Source organism: Coloeus monedula (genome assembly GCF_965178545.1).
Source record: "Coloeus monedula genome assembly, chromosome: 2".
Taxonomy (NCBI): Eukaryota; Metazoa; Chordata; class Aves; order Passeriformes; family Corvidae; genus Coloeus; species Coloeus monedula.
Window position 1 is genome coordinate 42,517,842 of NC_138782.1, and position 18,714 is coordinate 42,536,555.

At 36.1% G+C, this 18,714-nt stretch overlaps 1 protein-coding gene across 4 annotated transcripts in view; it reads right to left on the reverse strand.

Moving 5' to 3' along the window:
- The window catches only part of PDE10A (phosphodiesterase 10A), a 178,786-nt gene that overhangs the window by 16,866 nt on the left and 143,206 nt on the right, over positions 1-18,714 (reverse strand). For all 4 annotated transcript variants that reach the window (XM_082276919.1, XM_082276918.1, XM_082276917.1 and 1 more), the window contains 7 exons: positions 15,051-15,193; positions 12,779-12,871; positions 12,008-12,194; positions 10,471-10,613; positions 8,376-8,459; positions 5,824-5,974; positions 3,130-3,285 (listed from right to left, as the gene is read on the reverse strand). In XM_082276919.1, coding sequence (XP_082133045.1) covers positions 3,130-3,285; positions 5,824-5,974; positions 8,376-8,459; positions 10,471-10,613; positions 12,008-12,194; positions 12,779-12,871; positions 15,051-15,193 — 957 coding nt within the window. The remainder of the gene's footprint in view (positions 1-3,129; positions 3,286-5,823; positions 5,975-8,375; positions 8,460-10,470; positions 10,614-12,007; positions 12,195-12,778; positions 12,872-15,050; positions 15,194-18,714) is intronic.

Sequence of the window (18,714 nt, forward strand, 5' to 3'; positions counted from 1 at the left end):
ATTCTGAGATGATTTCAGTCTTTACTTCACCATACAGGTTGCAACGGTTTTACAGCCCAATGACAAGTTTTGTTGCAAATTCAAATGTTAATAGCCTGAAATTCTTTTTTTTTTTTTTTAACTTTTCAAACACTGTAGTGAAAAAAAACTGTGACTAAGCCACCAATTTGTTTTTGGGACTGCTCCTTCTGAAGCCTAAAGGTATTACTAGAGAAAAAGTATTGAAATCTTTTTCTTTGATTTAGAAGCACTACAGACACAGAACTTCCAGACAGTGCTGACTTGGAAATTTGTGATTCAATTCTGGTCCAGTGTTGGACCAGTTGCTAAACTGAGTACCTGATTCACTTAAGCCCAGTTTTGATACTGTGTAATATATAGTATGGATAAAGAAACACTGAAGTTATAAATACAAAATAATTTTGTTTTCCTAGCGTTCCAAATGAAATGTGCCTGAAATTGCTGCCTTTACTGACACGATTTTCTATATAAAAATAAAGTTAATTATTTTAAGGTATATGAACATTTAGGGGAAAAAGCTGCTTTGTTCAACCTTAAGTTGAACGACTCATAAACTAAAGACAATGGTTTCCACTATGGAGGCTCTGGTAACACACCACTGCCATCAGTTTTCAATTTCCACAGTGTATTATTGATCATTTAACTGACAACATCCATGCTTCATGATAGCTAATGAAGCTATAGCATATTTTAAAAAGTCAAGACTATCTGCTGTCTCTAAGATTTGGAAAACAACTTGTCAAAACTCTTCCTACTGTTGAGAGGAAGCAGACCAAAAAAAAAATAAACTAACGAGCTAGCCATGTCAAGGTGTGCACATTCAGAAACAAAAAAATATTATTAAACTATAATAAATGCAGATGGGTTTTGACATTTAATTGGCATTTGGCCTGAAGCTCAAAAAGTTTCCTTGACTTTCATCAAGTATTTACATAATTTGCTCAAAATAAATCCTCTGCAGTACAAATAGGCTTGGTTTCTCTCACCATCCGGAACGTAAACATCATTTTCCAGTACTTTTACTTAGACAAGTAGATTTATTGTGAATAATGAATAGAAAATAGAATCTATCTAAGTCTCAATGCTCCTTCGACAGATTTCTAAGTCATAGAACATGATGTTTAAAAAAAAAAATTCAGAACATTTTAACCCATCATCAGCACTTTAGGAGCAAAAAATTACTACTACTAATTCTCACAATTTAGGGGTTTGGGGACCCTTTACTTCCCAACCTGGCTGTCTAATTCATGGGAACAGGCTATTTGTCCTAGTATTTAAATTATTCTGGATTCTACTCTTGGGCTTTAGAAGCTACACTCTCAGAAAGACCACTGTGACAGCTTCTGTTCAGACTACTCAAAAGAACTGATTCTGTAAAGTGCTGACAGAAGCCACCAGTTATGAGTGTGTCACTTAGGCTTTTGAGTAGTACATACAAAGTACAGCTCCTAACATTTTGTTCTTTCCCTGCTGAGCTAAAGCTAGTGAATAGAATCTTCTGTGTCCTAAGTATGGAGTACACTAGAACTGCAGGTGGATGACCAAAGCAACTCTAAAGTTTCAAGAGGTTAAAAGTACTGCAGGTTACTAATATAAAATTAAAACTCACTCAGATAAACCCTAAAGTGCTTGGTGGGCTGGTTTGGCTTTTTTTTTTTCCATCAGTCCAGGAATTCAGTAAGACTTTTGATTCAAACAAAAACCAGCAAGTCCCAAAGGCTGCTCTAGTCTGCATTTGCAGCTAATTACCACCAGCATGGGTGTTTCAGTGGCCAGTGTCTAGAATCCACTCTACAGCCCTGGCCACTTATCCCCCCTTTCCTCACTCACACTGACAGCAAATCTAGGAGGTAGCAGGGAAGCAAAAGGGTTGCCTGCCTTGTTGGCAAATGGGATCTTCATCGATTACAACATTTCTGCCAGAAAAAAATGCAAAATGGTTTGGACAGTGAAGTGTTAATGACTCAGGAACATGCTCACTGTGCACAAATTCACACAAAGAATGAACACTAAACATCTAATGCCATACCACCACTGAAGGATTCAATTACACCCTCCTACATGAAGGAGCATTCAGAGATAAAGCTTCCATTCTGTGATTAAATGTATATGATACCTAAAACCATAATCACAAGATGTGCTTCTGAATGCAAGACAGAATATGTATTTTTCCTAAAAGATGATTACATATTTAAGAAAATAAATATCTTCCCCTGAAAAACCAGAAAGAAAGAAAGGTTAACAATGAATTAGTGTCACAGTAGCAAGTTAAGGCTGAGTGTGCACAGAAAACTCAAACCAGTGAGCGCAAGTGTGGACTGGCAGCAGTTTCACTGGTAAGAGTTCTCACTCTTCTAATTGAGAATTATAAAAACTTCACTCATGAGAAAATATGTGTGTGGCTGTGTAGCACACCTGTATTTTCCCAAAGTGTCTGCACGTTTTCTTGCAGTTTTTTCTTCATTAAACATAAAGACACATGACCTCATACTAGGAACTATCTTTCACAGAATATTACCTTACTCAGGTTTTTTTATTTCAAATTGTCAAGTAACAAAAAAGCAAGGGATAACATAATGAAATAAGTTTACAATTTTCATGCATGAAAAATTAAAACTTCCTCTTTCATGCCACACATTCAATGTTCACCGAATTTATTACAGCAGGTTTTCAAATTTCTCATACAAATTTTTGCCAGTACTTGAGTTTTTATTCAAAATTTCAGAATGGTTGAAGACTTTGTTGAAACACATTATGACAAAAAACTAAATATGTAACTGAGAAAATGATTTTTCATTTTCAGAGTTCCTATTCCACATGGTCATGGAAAAAAACTTCCATAGAACCAGAAGCTAAAAGCTTCAAAGGTGGGCCATAAGTAAAGACCCTCAAATACACGATATTTTTTACAACTTCAAGATTCTGAGAAAGCTGTTTTGCTAATTGTGAAACCTGTCCTGCTGTAATAAATCTTCCACTTGTCTAAATGAGTACTATAATAGAGAAATTAAGCTGAGCATGCTTCAGAAAATCTAGTGGGTAATGATGTGACTCCTATTTCCACCACTGAACACTAATGCACAGAACACACAATTTCAATAATCCTACCTGCAGGATGGACACAGTCTGCGAGAAGTGGTGCTGTTCCATTGTTGATGTGGAATAGAGAGCAGCTAAGGGGTGATCAAATTTCTGAAGATAGCTGTTGCTGTAACCTCTGTGATCCAGGTCATGACACAGGCATGCAACTAAAAGACCCTTTCGCTACAAAAAAATTGACACAAGCATGAAAAGCAAGATGTATTTCCTGCCCCTAGATGTCACTCTCTACCCAAAATACGGTAGAAGTTGCACTATGCTCACACTGCCTTCAAAGAGCACATGTAGAAATATCCTTAAAAATGAGAGAAACATGACAGTAAGGACATGCCGAATTGAAATTCTTGCTCCAGTTGTAATTATATTATGCATTTAAAAAACCTTGTTTGACAATAACGTACTGTTGGATGAACTCTGCTTCAGAAGAAATGTCTGGTTATCTACTGAATCCTTACCATGGTTATTAAAACAATAAAAAGTGCAGTTATTGAGGGAGAAGAAACATACAAGATGTATGATCTCCTGGTCAAGACAGATACACTGAAGTTCAATGCCAGACCTGCCTCTGCAACACTCCTAGAGATGTTAACCAAATCTCCAAGTCAATAGCAATTGCAAACAAATAAAGACAGTAACTGGGATTTTTATATAGTTAATCCTTAATATCCTGAAGAAATGGAGTCCCTGAAATCTCTTTCTCAAAAGGTTTTCACTTAACTTATGTGTTTGGAAAACAAATTCATTAACGTTTATGACTCTGTCACTGTTGGCATGAAGTATCAAGAAAACGTCTTCAGAGACCTAATAGCTTCCTCTTATAATTGATTCTGCTAAGTGTTCAGTAAACAAGGATAAGGCTATAAGATGAAGCAGAAAAAGAATATTGATTAACCGTCTATTAAGTGTGCAACATCAAACCTGGATACTATACTAAGGGACCCATGATTCTGTGGAAAAATAGCAAACAATGATTTATGATTAAGAAATTAATGATGCAATTAAAAATATTATCAAAAATACACTATGTGCAGAAAGAGGGCTGCAGCAACACCAATTGTATTTCTGATTTTGAGACATTGACTTCTATTTTGAATTATGTCTTTTCAATAGTTCATCTTGTATATTTTTAAAAAGCATATAAAAAACCTCAGGTGATGCAGCAGCATGTGTCCACACAGATCCTCAGCAGAAGTGGAGCCCTTAGGAGCATAACACAGACCTCTATCACTTGAAATTGCACAGTACCAGCTTGTCCCAGTCTCCGTGTCTCAGGAAGTCATTCTTGTCTCAGTCCTTCAGGATTATACAGTGCCCAAAAACAGCGCTCTTGACCTCGTGCCTACTGTCCCTGCTTGGATCCTAATTCTTTAATCACTGAAAACTGCTGGATCTATTTGTCTCAAGATCAATGTCTCCTTTACAGTGTTTTATACTTCTCTTCCCATCTCTAAATCTACTGAGGTTTGTGTCAGCATCCCTCACCTGAGGTCAGCCCATAGATCCCCAAACTTTCTTTCAGCAGTTTCCTGTATTCTTGTCGGATTATCAAGAAAGAAGACTGCTGAAAAGCTGGGACATTGACTGGAATAAGACACTCAAACAGATGAAGGCTGGCTGGAGTTTGCAGGGAAAAAATACTGTTTCCATCTCTCTTAACAGCTGTCTTTTTTGCTCTCTCTTTCTTACTCTGCATCTCCAAAGAGATGGGGCTTACCACTTGGTTACTACTGAATGTTATCAGAGTTTTAAAAATTCTCTGAAGCTGCACTCCACAGATTTTTGTTGTTAAAGGAATACTGATTTTTTTTTTTCCAAACTTGCATAGCTTGGCCAAATATGCCTGGCATATGCCTCTTTCACATTTCAGTGTCAACTTTCAAGTCTTTCCTTTACAGCAGGATAAACTATACCTTTTCAAAAGAAAGATCGCCAAATTTAATTTTACTCTTATACACTGAACAAAACTTTGATTTCTACTAGCATATCTCTTTTAAAGAGCCAAACAATTATGCCTGAAATTTCCCCAAATGGATCAACTTGAGGAAGTTAACAGAGCCTGGAAAATTACAGCCCAAATGGATAATATTTGGCAGTTATACATAACTGAAAGTAGGTTCTCTGAGTCAAAAGTTTCATGTAACATTAATAACAGACAGCACCCTCAGTTGTACCTACCATTATTCAGAAGAAAAACAAGTGACAGTTTTCCATACTGTGTATTAACATTCTAAGCCTTCCATTTTACTATTTATCTTTTCCATTTAGAGATCAATTTAAAGTTTGGCTCTTCTCCTTTACTCACATATGTCAGCCATCTCTGCAACCCTTGTCCTCCTATTTAGGATCTCCCAGACCTCACAGGATTCAAGACCCAGGGTGTTTCCCTCCCTCACAAGAGATCTGACAGTTAGTTAATAATTAAAGTCTGTGGTTGTAAGTGGGCAGGGAGGACCACAAAACTTAGACATGGATTTGTACCAAACCTACACTGCTTTTTTAGGGGCAGTCCTGGAAAACATGACTAGGATTAGGAATGAGAGTAATAGTCCTCCCTCAAACTCTTTACTCACATCCATTCCTCCATGAAGACCTTTACATACACTCTGCCCAAACTGACAAAAAAACTCTAGCACAGAAAATATACTTGTACAACAGCTGATAGCTCTGATGAGGTGTGGTAACTGATACCATCATGTCACCTACCTCTAGATCAGTGAAAAGGCCCTGGTTGTTCTGCAGGATGGCATACATGCAATGTGCGACGGTGACTGCATGCTTCCAGTTGTGGTAGGGCACGCGGCGATAATTCTTCTTCACAGACATAGTAAATCGACACAGCTTTTCAAGTTCAAAGCTAGGAAGAAATTAATTCGGTCAGAGACAAGAAATAAGAACAGGGAAAAACAAGCAGCAGAGGAGAAAAGATGGTCTTTGGTTTACCCTTCTTGCTAGGATTGACTCTCACTGTGGATGACTCATTGAATGACATGGAGAGTCACTCAAGTTTGGCAAGGACAGAGGAGCGTGGACACCTGACAATGCTCTTAGTTTAATCTGTTAAATTCGGGAACATAAGTCATGCTACCCAGCTCAGTCAACACAATTGCATGACCTTCCCTGCTCCCAGAAACTTGAAGTGCTTTCTTTCAATTGCTTATTCAACTTGAAATATAGTGCAAGTCTGCATCTAATGGACAATTTAAAAACATGATTTGTGATCAAAACAGAAAATTCAGGGGTTTTTAAGCAAAGGACATAGAAGAAATAAACCTGTTTAAATGGAGATGCTCCATATTGACACTGTGAAAAGAGGAAGATTTTATTTTTCCAATACTTTTAGATTTTTTTTCCACCTTAGCCTAAGAGAACTGAAATTCACATCTCTCGGTTTCTTCACTTCTCACCAAACAAAATTTTGTTAAGTCCTAAGTCAATGACTTTTTCCCTCATAAAAAGGCAGTTTTACTTTATTCTCATTTTTTTCCCTTGTTGCTGCGATTTAAGTTCCACATTTTAAGAATTTCTTGGGTATATCAGGAAAGTGGTACTAATGTTCTAGTTTTGCAGTACTAGTGAGGTGAGAAAAAAGCTGAATGTTTCTGACCTATGTGTAAAAATGCAGACACATCTACTACATGGAAACAGGCAGAAATGTGTATTTCTACAGTTGCGTGCTGAGCAATGGAATTATTATTCTTGGCCTTAATCTGACATTAGGAAAACCAGAAGCATACTGTCTTTCAAAAAACTTTAAGCTTTCTTTTTTAATTTTAAAAAGTCAGAGAGTGACAGAACTATTGTTTAAAGTAGTACTTAATTCATAATTCAGAATATCACAGTAGTCACTTCCATCTGCACCCAATCTCAACTCAATGGTTATTACATGACAGTACAGTTATAGCTAAAGGGAAAATCATTATCTGTGACACATCAAAGTGGAATACTATTACTTCGTCCGCTGCTGTATTTTGCATACTTGATTAAAGCAGTAAAATATTATTGCTTCAGAAGAGCAAAGAAACTGTAGTGAGTATGACAGAATTTTCTCTGAAATCCTCCATGGACAGGACAATTATACATTATATAGGTAAATACTTTAAGGCACAACCTTACTTCTCAATATATTAAAATCAAATTTTAGTCTTAAAATTCTTGGTTTTTTGTCAAGGGTTTGAGAAGTTTTGTTCTTCCAGAAATTAAATACAAGTCCTGTTCCAACAGTCTCCTTTTCAAATATTTTCCTCATTTTGTTTCCTTAATTTGATATGTGAAAGATGAGGCTCATTTGAAAAACATCAAGTAGATACCAATTCTTTCTCATCAAAGCTACACCTTGAAAGGAAGAGACTGGGATTCAGAGAGAGAAGAGAACAGACCCTGACTGAAAATATGACCCCCAATCCTGCATCCACAGCCATTCAGTCTGGAATGGAAACAAGCTAACTACTCTGAGCAGGAGAGAACTGTTTTTACAAGAGTCATCCACTCTGCAGCATTGAGGAAGATTGAGAAAGACCCTCTGGTTTGACTACACTTTGAGGGCATGGAGATTCATTCAGTTAGCAAGACAAAATGAAACACCAACAAACATTTCCTGAATGTTTCTTCCTTTTGTAGGGATGTACTTCCCCTTTCAATTGACCATTTATAGATTTTTTTCCATAATTTGGAGCAGCTCCTTTCTTTCAGCAACGGGCCATACTTAGCCAAGAGGCTACTGATCTTGGTAATGATAATGAACACTGAGAGAAAGGACAGCAAATGAAGCATTCAATTTAATTTAATCACTTTCAAAATTAATGCACAACTATGCAAATAACTGATTCACTTAGCAAGATAAGATCTGATCTTAGTTTACTTTTACCATATACATTATTAATTTCAGCAACTATATATTTGAAAAATCAGTTTTCATGCACGCTCTCCCCTTTTTGGGAAGACTGCTTTTTGTCTTTACCGTCTTCTGTCTGAAAAGCAACCTCATCTCAGAGCTAAACAATTTTTCAGTATATTGGAAGGCCAAGTATTTGGGTGATATCACAAGTTCTTTAACCTGACTGTTCCCGCATTTTATTAACCAAGGACCAAGGAGCTGAGACATGAAATCCAGCCTGTTTATTACACTCCTGTACAGACCAAACATAGGAAAAAACATCAAGGAACACAGACCTTGAATCAGAAAGCAGTTATCTCCAAGATTATTAATAAATAAACACAAAATTAACAATTAAAGAAAGAAATCATATACTCCATACCAGGCTGTCCCACAGGACTGATGAACCATGTAGACAAAAATGGCAGGCCAGACATCCTCATATGGACTGATATCAAAATGGTATCTAAGAAGAAAGTTTCACCTTAGTAAAGACAAACCCCTTTTCATTGTTACTAAAAACAAGTGAAAATGACTAGGAAATGTATACCCAGCAAGTCTCACTTCTTTCTGAATACACACAGAAAACTGAATTTACAGGCTATATTTTTTAGTAATGTTAAATTACGTATTTCTGCTAAGGTCCATGAAACTATACTCATAGTTTTATACAACCATTTAGTAATTAATTTATGTTGGAAAAGACCCTTATGATCAAGTCCAACAGTTAGCCTTTGGCTTTGTTTACTTAGCAGAAACATATATCTTTCTTTAAGGATTTGCTGATTAAATAATAGACAAAAAAAAAAATTCTCAGGGACAATGAGAGGTTTACAGGCATTCCTAAAATATTCTGGACTTCCTTCCCAGGAATTGGAAAGATGGTGTCTCTAAAAATATATTTACTGGATTTTTTTCAAATAATTGCTGTCATAAATTGCATAAATTGCATGAGACTCGCTCTAATTTTGATAGAGGAAAAAATCAGTTTTTACTGGCTCATAGAAATCAAGCTGAAACTTCAAAAATTCAACATTTAATACCATATTTTTTATGCTTCATTACTTGAAGACTTCTCTCCTCTCCTGATATCAATATTTAGGGCTAATTTTAGGGACCCAGGACAGTCAAACTCTTTTTCCTTCAATTATTAATTAACCTTTTCCCTGCACTTTCTGTGCTGTGAGTCCTCTATTTCTTCTCCATGAAATCCACCTAACTGCTTGCCATACTGAAGAGCACAGCAGCTGTGAGAGGACTGAAGGTAGCTGAATTGCTCAGAAAATGGTTAAATGTATTCTGACTGCTTGAACTAAAGGATGTTAATATAATTTAGAATGAAACCTGTCATCTTTGCAAGTAAAATTCATTTTTGCTGAGGAGGTGGGTTATATAATATCACCTTACAAAGCACAAGAAATTATATTGCAAAGAATAAGCTTCTATTAGGGTGTAATCCTGCAAGCTGTTAATGCTCTGGCATTCAAGCAAATCACTTCAGCATGTAATGAACTTTAACTATAAGCAGTCCCTGTTAAGCACAGGCTTTCACATTGCTCACAGCTACAATGCTCAGTGCCGAACAGAAGTGAACGAGCTCTGGAGATTAGGTTTAAAAAGACAACTTAGATTTTGTGACTCAATAGCTGATTTTAGGCACGTGGTTACTGGAGTAGAATTTATTGTCCTGGACCTAAAAGAGTGACTTAAAAATATGATGACTCCCATTGTTAGCGTTGAGTGGGGACTGGCCATTAAAACAGAGATGGAGGTACATCTTCAGCATAGAGCAGCTGAAAATAACTAAATTATGTCAGAGAAAGCCTAAAAGGCTGGATGGGAAGTCCTCCTCCAAAATTAGGCTGCAACTCTACACTCTAGTACCTGGGATTTGTAACATTGGGTTTTCATTTGCTCTTCCTTCAATAAGCTCAAGGAGATGCACAACACACACACACATACATACTTGAAACTCACAAAAAAACCAAATGCCCCCTACACAAACACCCCAAAACCAAGCCTAAAAAACATACACAACCCAGAAAATTCCAGGAACAAGCTGGGATGTATATGTTTAATTCTAGATCATGTCCAAGGGGATGGGAACGTGCATTTGGTCGTAAGCTTGGCTTCCTCTCTGGCACTGAGCTGATGGTGACTTGGGACTATCAGAATGAAAGCACATCCCTACAAATCCTAGGTAAAAACTAATGCTTAAAGCAACTACTGCAGCTACCCATGCCTGTGGAAAAAATTTTTAGTGCATGTAATTTTATATCTTTGAGAGGTAAATTTTGTTCACGGGTCATTAAGTATAACTAAATATAAGAAAGCCAGAGATAAAACCCCATGATAGGGCAGTTCATGATATGGTAGTTCAATAATAAAAGTGCTTCCTACAAAAAACTCCACTACAAATAGGAAAAAAAAAATTAACAGGCTATATACAACTGCTGCTACATTAGAAAAATACTTACAGCTCAATTTCTTTATAAATATGTGGAGGCAGTGTACAGTGCATGAGGTTTTGCCACTCTTCAGCTGTACAAACACTATGGTAGGATAGCTTCTCCATCGTTACACGGTAAATACACTCTGAATGACGAATTCTGTGGTACATCTGAGAAAGAGAGAGAAGTCATGCATGAATGTGGAATTTTAATAAAGAAAAAAATTATTTCCCATATTCAAGCACTGATTATTAAAATACACATCTGCAAAAATTACAGTGCTTTTGGCTGCACAACTTCACACATTAGAAAAGTGACAGATTACACTGAATTCAGTACTTCTGGAAAACTAGGCCTTCTATCACATCATTCTGATCTACTCACTCAGGTAAATATCTAAGGCTCAGCTGACTTTTCACTGCATGTGAGCTCTCCCAAGGAAAAGAATCAAAGTTCAGGAGTCAGAAACAGAGCTAAGTCCCCTGCAAAATTCTAACAGACAGAAAATCTATACCAGGGCACAATTCATATTTTCTGCCACTGTATGAATTCTATTAATTAGTACAAATTACTGCTATCTATGCTCAGTAAAAGGTATGTGAGATGTTCATCATACCTACATTACTATTCAGTATGAAAAATAAGCACAGTTAATTACTGAGAGGTTCAGACAGTTGTTGCAAACATGGCATGGTTTGCAAACATGTGGGGACATTACAATGTACTAGTAAAACAATCCTCTGGAGCAGTGCACCCTGCATGGTAACATTCACCATCTAAAAAGAGTGAACTTACACACAACTGAGTGTGCATAGTCCCAAGTGTAATTTATATGCAGGCCATTCTACCTGCCTTGACCCACGTGAAACAACTTGAAGTAACTGGTAATAAAATTTGCTGCCCCACTGTACCAATAGCACAATATTGGTAAAATTACTTAATGTAAATCACCAGGCTTAACTGGCTTTGCATTGTATTTTACCTCCCATGAATATATAACACAGTTTTTCTGCATTGTCTTTTTATTGAATTTATTGCATTTTTATACTTGTATAGTAATGATCATTACATTGCTAATTTTTCCTACAGGAATAGTAAATTTTGAGATGATGAAGAGTTTGAAGATGAAAATAGCCATCCACTCTTATCTAGAAGCATGGATAATTATAAGTATGTACCGCAGCATTTAAGTGTAAAAATTGATCTTTAAGTATTAAGCATATGGAATTGAGAGAATATATGGCATCTCCATTCCCCAGTTAAATTTATAAAATACAATCTGAATTTATAAAATAAATAATAGCCATACTTTCTAGTGAAAAAGGGAAAACAGATATCATTCACATTTCAGAGCTTGCTCTCTCAGTTTAGCTACACAAAATAGATATATCCAGAGTATGGTTATTTCAAATGAAATCCTTGTCATCCTCTTAAAAGAGAATTATTCACCAAGGAATTCAATGTTATTTCAATGAAACAAACTTACGAATAATTTCAATAATCTGTAACATCAAAATACTTAAGTATTCTCATTATAATTTACAAAATTGTAAATAAAACTTACATTAGCACAGTGTAAGGCTAAAGCACAAAAGACTGCAAACATTTTAAAGTTGTTCTCATCAGTTTTAGAGAAGGCACTTCCACTTATTTTGTTCACCATCTGCACAACACCTATTACACTCCCTCGGCTGACAATAGGCATGCACAGGATATTTCTGGTTGTGTAGCCTGTGTAGAGGTCTACTTCTCTGGAGAGCCATGAAGGAGAAAGAAAAAAAAGAAAAAAGTTAATATCAGTTGGTATCTATTCCTTGATTCTCACAAATGTTGATGTACACTGTACTGAATTGTTTTAAAGTAGACCGAATTAGTACCTGAAAGAATTTCACCTCCAAAACCCTCAAATACTTCTATCTACTGTATCATACTTAGAAAGAACTTTTTAATCCTTTAATAGCCAGTTGCAAGACAAAGAATCAATATTGCCTCAAACACAGAGTTAAAGAACATTCAGGTATTCTTAGGCATGTTACTTGGTAGTGAACTGTTTTTTCTACCCTGAAACTAATGAGATTGCAGGGAGACCAATAATGAAAATCAGCAACAATCTAACTATATTTTCCCCCATTATATTAATATTTGATAAAATAATACTTTTTATTTGTACCTTAAAATTATCTCTGATGGCTAAAGCATTTAAATAAATATCTAAAAGTTGCCTGCTCATCAGAGGACCACAGCTCCATGAATGCATCTGAATATGAAATTTAAGTAGTAATTTGATGTAAAAGGTTTGATGATCTATCTTCCCTTCCAATGAACAACACCCTACCTGTTAAAGCGTGGGTCTGCATAGGCATCAGGGATATTAAGGACTTCTCCTGTTCTTGCCACTTGACCAGCTATTCCTTTTTCTATAGAAAATCTGGAGAAAATAAAAATGTGTATTAGCGAAAATACGGAAAACACATTTTTCCAGTGGAATCTGTCTTGGGCACAGTAATGGGTGTTCCCAACCAGCGTCATTTTCTTGCTTTGAGGAGAAAAATCTTACAAAAACTAGTAGTACATAACAAAATAAAAAAGCACATCCTAACAGATACTTTCTGAAAACATTTTATATAGCTACATAGTTTAATACAAAACATGCAATAACATGACCATTTTAGTGACAAAAATTCGAAGTCTTCATAACCCAGGGAGTTATCCCTAACAAATAAAACATTTGTACAGAACCTGAGACTTGTGTTTACATTTAAAAGGTATTGATTTTGTTATGACTTTTACATATTCTTTGTTTCTTTAGACACAACAAAGGCAACATGGAACTTGTTTCTTTGGGTGGGATGTGTGTGTGTGTGTGTGTGTGTGTGTATTTGATAACAAAATTTTGGAAAAAGACCAGTGGAAAATTCATAGCTAAACATTAGATGCATTTGCCATGTAGACTTTGGAATGATTAGCTTGTTTCATGATAATCAAACAATGCCATGGTACTAACTGCATCCCTTATTCACCACAAGGAAGTTACACAAGTATATTCCTAAATTGTATCAGAAAAATCCATACGTCTGTCTTGTGAGTAAATAATTTTCAATATTTAGACATAAAGTAGTTATGACATACAAGCAGAAGATAATTTATGGAGAAAACCATGTAGAAAGAATCATATGTGGAACGCTTTGAAGTCTAAATGTACTCTGATAGTACCCTGATGTCTGGTACTGAAGTTAGTGATAAAGCTGTCAGGATTTCATCCTGCACACCTGACTTTGAGTTAAGATTTTTCTGTTGCTTCTTATGATAGGTACATCACACCAACTTAAGACTCCTTCCTGATGACTCATTCAGTGCCACTTTTTTACAGATATTGAAGTTGCACTTCACTTTCAGTATACAGTACCTGTGAAATGGCTCACACCCTTGCACTTAGAATCAACATTTCAATAACATACAGAAAAGACAGAAAGATATAAGCAAGAAAAACAATTATCAAGAAGGAGTAGGAAAGTGCATGTTAAAGCAGGCCAGCTTCTTTAATTTACACCACCTCCTTGCTTGTCAGTACGCAAATTGCACCAATTTTGACTCCTTCCATTCTCACTCACACAATGGTAAGTGGGAGTAAGTTTGTCTAAAGGAGTTTTAGTGAAAACATGAATCACATCTCATATTGGCCCAGAACTTTAAAAGTATAAGGAGGAAATGAAAAAAGTTCTGATAAAAATCAACGCTGAATATTTTAGGAAAAATTTAGTACAGGATATTTAGTCACACACTTCTTTCTTTTAAGAAGCTGAACATCTGAAACCTGCGTGCCTTTGAAAATCTTAGTCTGGATCTGTTAGGGATTCATAATTTTTGAAATGTGAAAAGCACTATATTTACTTTGTTGTTTAGCCTCTTTTATTAAAAAAAAGTGCGTAAGTGTAAAAATTAGGTACCTGTGACATGAAGCAGAAACACACATAAATTTTAGTCAGGGAATCCTGTGTAGCCATTACCAGACAATATATATTTTCAAATTCACCACTTCAAGCATTGTTCAGTATCACAATTCATTAAACGTTTGAAAATCTAAATTCACATGAGAAAAGTAAAATTAAATTACTGAACTTGAAATCTTCAAAACCAACGACCAATCCATATTCAAGTCTACATTTGCCTAATCCATCCATAAGAAGTGCAAATTGTGATTTCCTTGCTTTGGATGTGCTTGAATCACACAAATTTTAATTCCTCTTGGGAACACTCTTGGGAAAAAAAGTCCCAAACTGGCAGACTACGGATTAGGTGCACTATTACCTGCACCTTTACCTACCTCAGAACACCTCTGTTTTTTTCCCAACATGATTTCCAAAAGGACCGCCTCCGGAAGACGGCATTTCCAGGAGTGACGTTATAGCTTCAGAGACGCTGTTTCGATGGCACTGCAATGTCATTCCCAGAAGTACTACCTTCTGGAGGCGGGTCCTGGTGGGAATGATATCACAGTATGACAAGTATTGTCAGGGTACCTGCAGATAGGCACAGAAACTGGGTAACAAAATGCCTGCACATCCATAGTTAAAATGAAACTGCACTCTTCTGTTAGCTATTCTTACCTTATTTCTTTGGTCTTCTTAAAGACAGGTTTTCCATCATTTTCTTCTCCAATATCAAAAAGGTCTGAATACAGCTCCTTATTTTTGTGGTCAACCTGGAAGAGTGCACACCTATCTGCATTCACCAGGTTTTTTGCATATATCTACAGACAAAAAACAAAACCAGTGTTAACGTTCATGAGTTGGATTATCTCCAGTCATTTACCTGATAAAAACATACATCCGTGTACAATAAAAGTTTTGAGAAGCTATCCAGTATGGAAATCAGTTTGAAGGAGCAATCTTTTATGATACAATCAAAAGTAAAATCTTGAATTCAATATTTTTTTCTGTAGAGTGTTCACTTTGAGAAATACAGGAATATCTTCAGAGACTTGAAAGTTTCCTGAAAGAAAATAGGCTTTCCTACTTAATTGTTTTTCAAGGCTTTTCAAAACGGTACCTTTCTTCCCTCTATGTTTAGATGCTATTCATCTTTACTTGATTTTAAATAAATAAGTTAGAACAATACCTAAGAACAATGTTGTCTTTTTGCCTTCATCTTCAATGCAAATATATTGGTATTTAATATCCACCAAAGACAGACAAAACAGAGAGGGTAGTGTTTGCTTCTAAAAACCTAAGTGTGCCTGTAATACCTAACAGTGAACAAATGATCCTTGTGGGTCCCTTCCAAGTGAGAAATATTCGGTGATCCTGTGATTCTGTCGTTTGAGGTATCACTATGGATTGACCTAGGCAGAGGGTTAGGAAATGGCTGCACCCTCCTGATGTCAGGGACAGTACTTGCACAAGAGGTGAGACTTAGAAATTCTGCATGAACTAACCAAAGCCCAAAGGTACCAGCCACAGCCAAAGAAGTACCACAGTACAGGAACAGACTTGCATGGTCTCTATCTTCCTTTGAACCAACTAGTTTTATCTTAGCAAAAACAACTCCCAGGACCACTGACTGTCAGAACAGAATCTTGTCCTGGGAACAGAACAGCTCTTCACTGAAGTATTTCTCACACATACAATAGTCTTTCTGAGAAAAAGAGGAAAGAGTGAGACAAAAATCAAACAACGATCACTATGTTAACTTAAGATGGCAATATGTGGGCACAAGAACCGGCTCTATCCAATTCAGATAGGTCTCCTATGTTTCTTATCTGCTCAGAAGGTACAGTAACTGCATGGCATCTGATCTGAGGTGGATCTCTCTCCCCTTTATATATAATACCTACCTAGTCATTCATCTACAGAAAGAGGCTGACAAAATCTTGGTATACGATGCATGCAGTTGGCATGCCTTACGGATTCACAAGACTTCCATATGAATCATCTCCCCCCACCCCTTCTCTCTTGTCTTTAAAAAATGAAAACAAAACTATAAAGTATTTCATTTCACACTAATGCAGATGGAAAAATATTAGACCTTGAAGAAAAAAACCCATATGAGGTGAAAAATCATTAGCTGAGAGACTCTAGTTCTATGTCATATGAGGGGAACTGAACAGATACCATCTAGCCCAACTCCAAAACATGGAGGGCCCTCCCATACAGACAGAATCTGTGTCCAGGAAGATTCTGTTGTCTTCTACTCCATTTACTCCATCAGAGCAGTAGAAAGTCAGGGAGACTGCAATTTAAGAGGTAAGATTTGTGCAATTTTTCCCCCTTTGAGCATTAAGAAATTTAAAGATGTCAACCACCTGGACTGCTTATTCATTTGCTCAAAAGAGAGTGAATAGAAACTGCCAAAAGGACAAGGGGTCCAGTAAGTGCTTCTATTCAGATACTGTATCAGATTTCTTTATAAAATCAACAACACAGTGTTGATTTTATACAAATAATCTTTCATGGTTTAATGCATATGACTCAAGAACTTACCTTGGTCATGACTCATGCTTTTCAAAAATGATTACTTAAACAGTACTAATTGAGAAATACTTACTGGGATGAGAGAGTTTTACTTCTCTAAATCCCTTGCTCAAATCCTGACCAGTAGTTGAAGAGGATTATCAGTACAAAAAGTATGTTCTGCATTGTCAATGGGGAAGCCAGGGACCATGTTTTGCATAAGCTGCTTGTAACTACTCAAGCATATTGGCAAGAACTTGAACATTTACTTCCCTTCCTTGCATTTGCATTCAAAAACACCCTTATACTACTAGCTTTGCTGAGAGATTTTGGTGAAAATAAAAATTAAAAGAATGGAAAGAAACAGCCATATTTTTTTCTTTGGTATTGCGGGAACAAATCAAACCATAAGTGCAATCACCAAAGGTTGAAGTAGTGAGGTGAAACTGAGTTCTGATCTTTTATCACACTGAGACACAGAATAAGCCACATAATGATAAAATCACACTCCCATAAAATGGCAATAAATGTACAAACACATAATTCAGTTAATTGGCTCAAGAAAGAGACAACAGCTATAGCGTAAAAGGAAGCTGAGTATGAAACATCACACAGGTTAAAATACAGAATCATGATGCAGTAGGAAAAGACGATGAAAGAGTAAGCATATTTTACTGCCAATTGTGTTTTCCACCAGATCTCTATTCACAGGGAAGAACAGGGAAGAATATCAATATTTGTTCTCAATGCCATATGTTATGTTATACAGCTCTTTTAAATGCTAAGCTATTTTTAAGCAGTTCATTTAAATTGGAAAAGCCAATGTGCAGAAATGTGTCCTATGTGCAGAATTCTTGACTGTGTACTAACTAGAATAACACAAACACTGCAGAATATTTTCCATTACTAATTCACGTTTCTAAATAAAACCACTTTAATGTTGTTTGCATTCTAACTTCGCTGTCTTTGAATAGTCTATCTATGAATATCACTTTGAAGAGTGGGGCACATATCAGAGTACTGTTGGAAAGTAACTTTTTGAATATGCAAATTTTAAACAATGGTATCACAGACCTGATTCAGGTTTATGCTTAGGAAAAAGAACTGCAGAATTCAATCAATGAGCATAAAGCTAAAAAGCATAATTCACTTATCAAACACACAAAACATGTTCTAAACAGCTAGTCCATGCACACTTGTTAACACTATTCAGGAAATAATTCTGAATTCAAAATTGGTTTAGAAACTCATAAACTGCTTCTGAACAGTACTTTAATTCACTAATTAGTTATTTCAATGGGAAGAACTAACCACTTGGCTTTAGTGGTTTCTATGAAACATTGACTGACTGTCGCTCTAGTTATGGGCGTAGTTTTGCAACTACAGTTCAGCAACTGGAAAAAATATCCTAGGAGTAATGTTTGATCTCTATCCCTTGCTATGGACAGTAACTTCTTCAGCAGTGTTTTGCAGCATGTCGCAAATTGAATTTAGGAAGAAGGAATCAATATAACACACTGAAATAAAAAGAAAACCGGAAGCCTTTCTGTTACTACTTTCAAACTTTCTCTGACACACAGTAGTAACTACTTAGCTCAGAGACAGTCGTATTTCATTCCTTATGAAAGCTGTGAATGGAAGTTGTTGCAACAATGAAAAATCAAGCTGTCCTTTGCCACCTCTTCTGTATAGACATGTTTACACTGTTTGTATTATTTTGTTCACTACAAACAGCTCATATATTTCAATGGCATAGTGTCTTCAAGGGAAGGAGAATGAAGGGCTTTAATAACTACAACTAATAAACTTAGAAGTGAAAAAG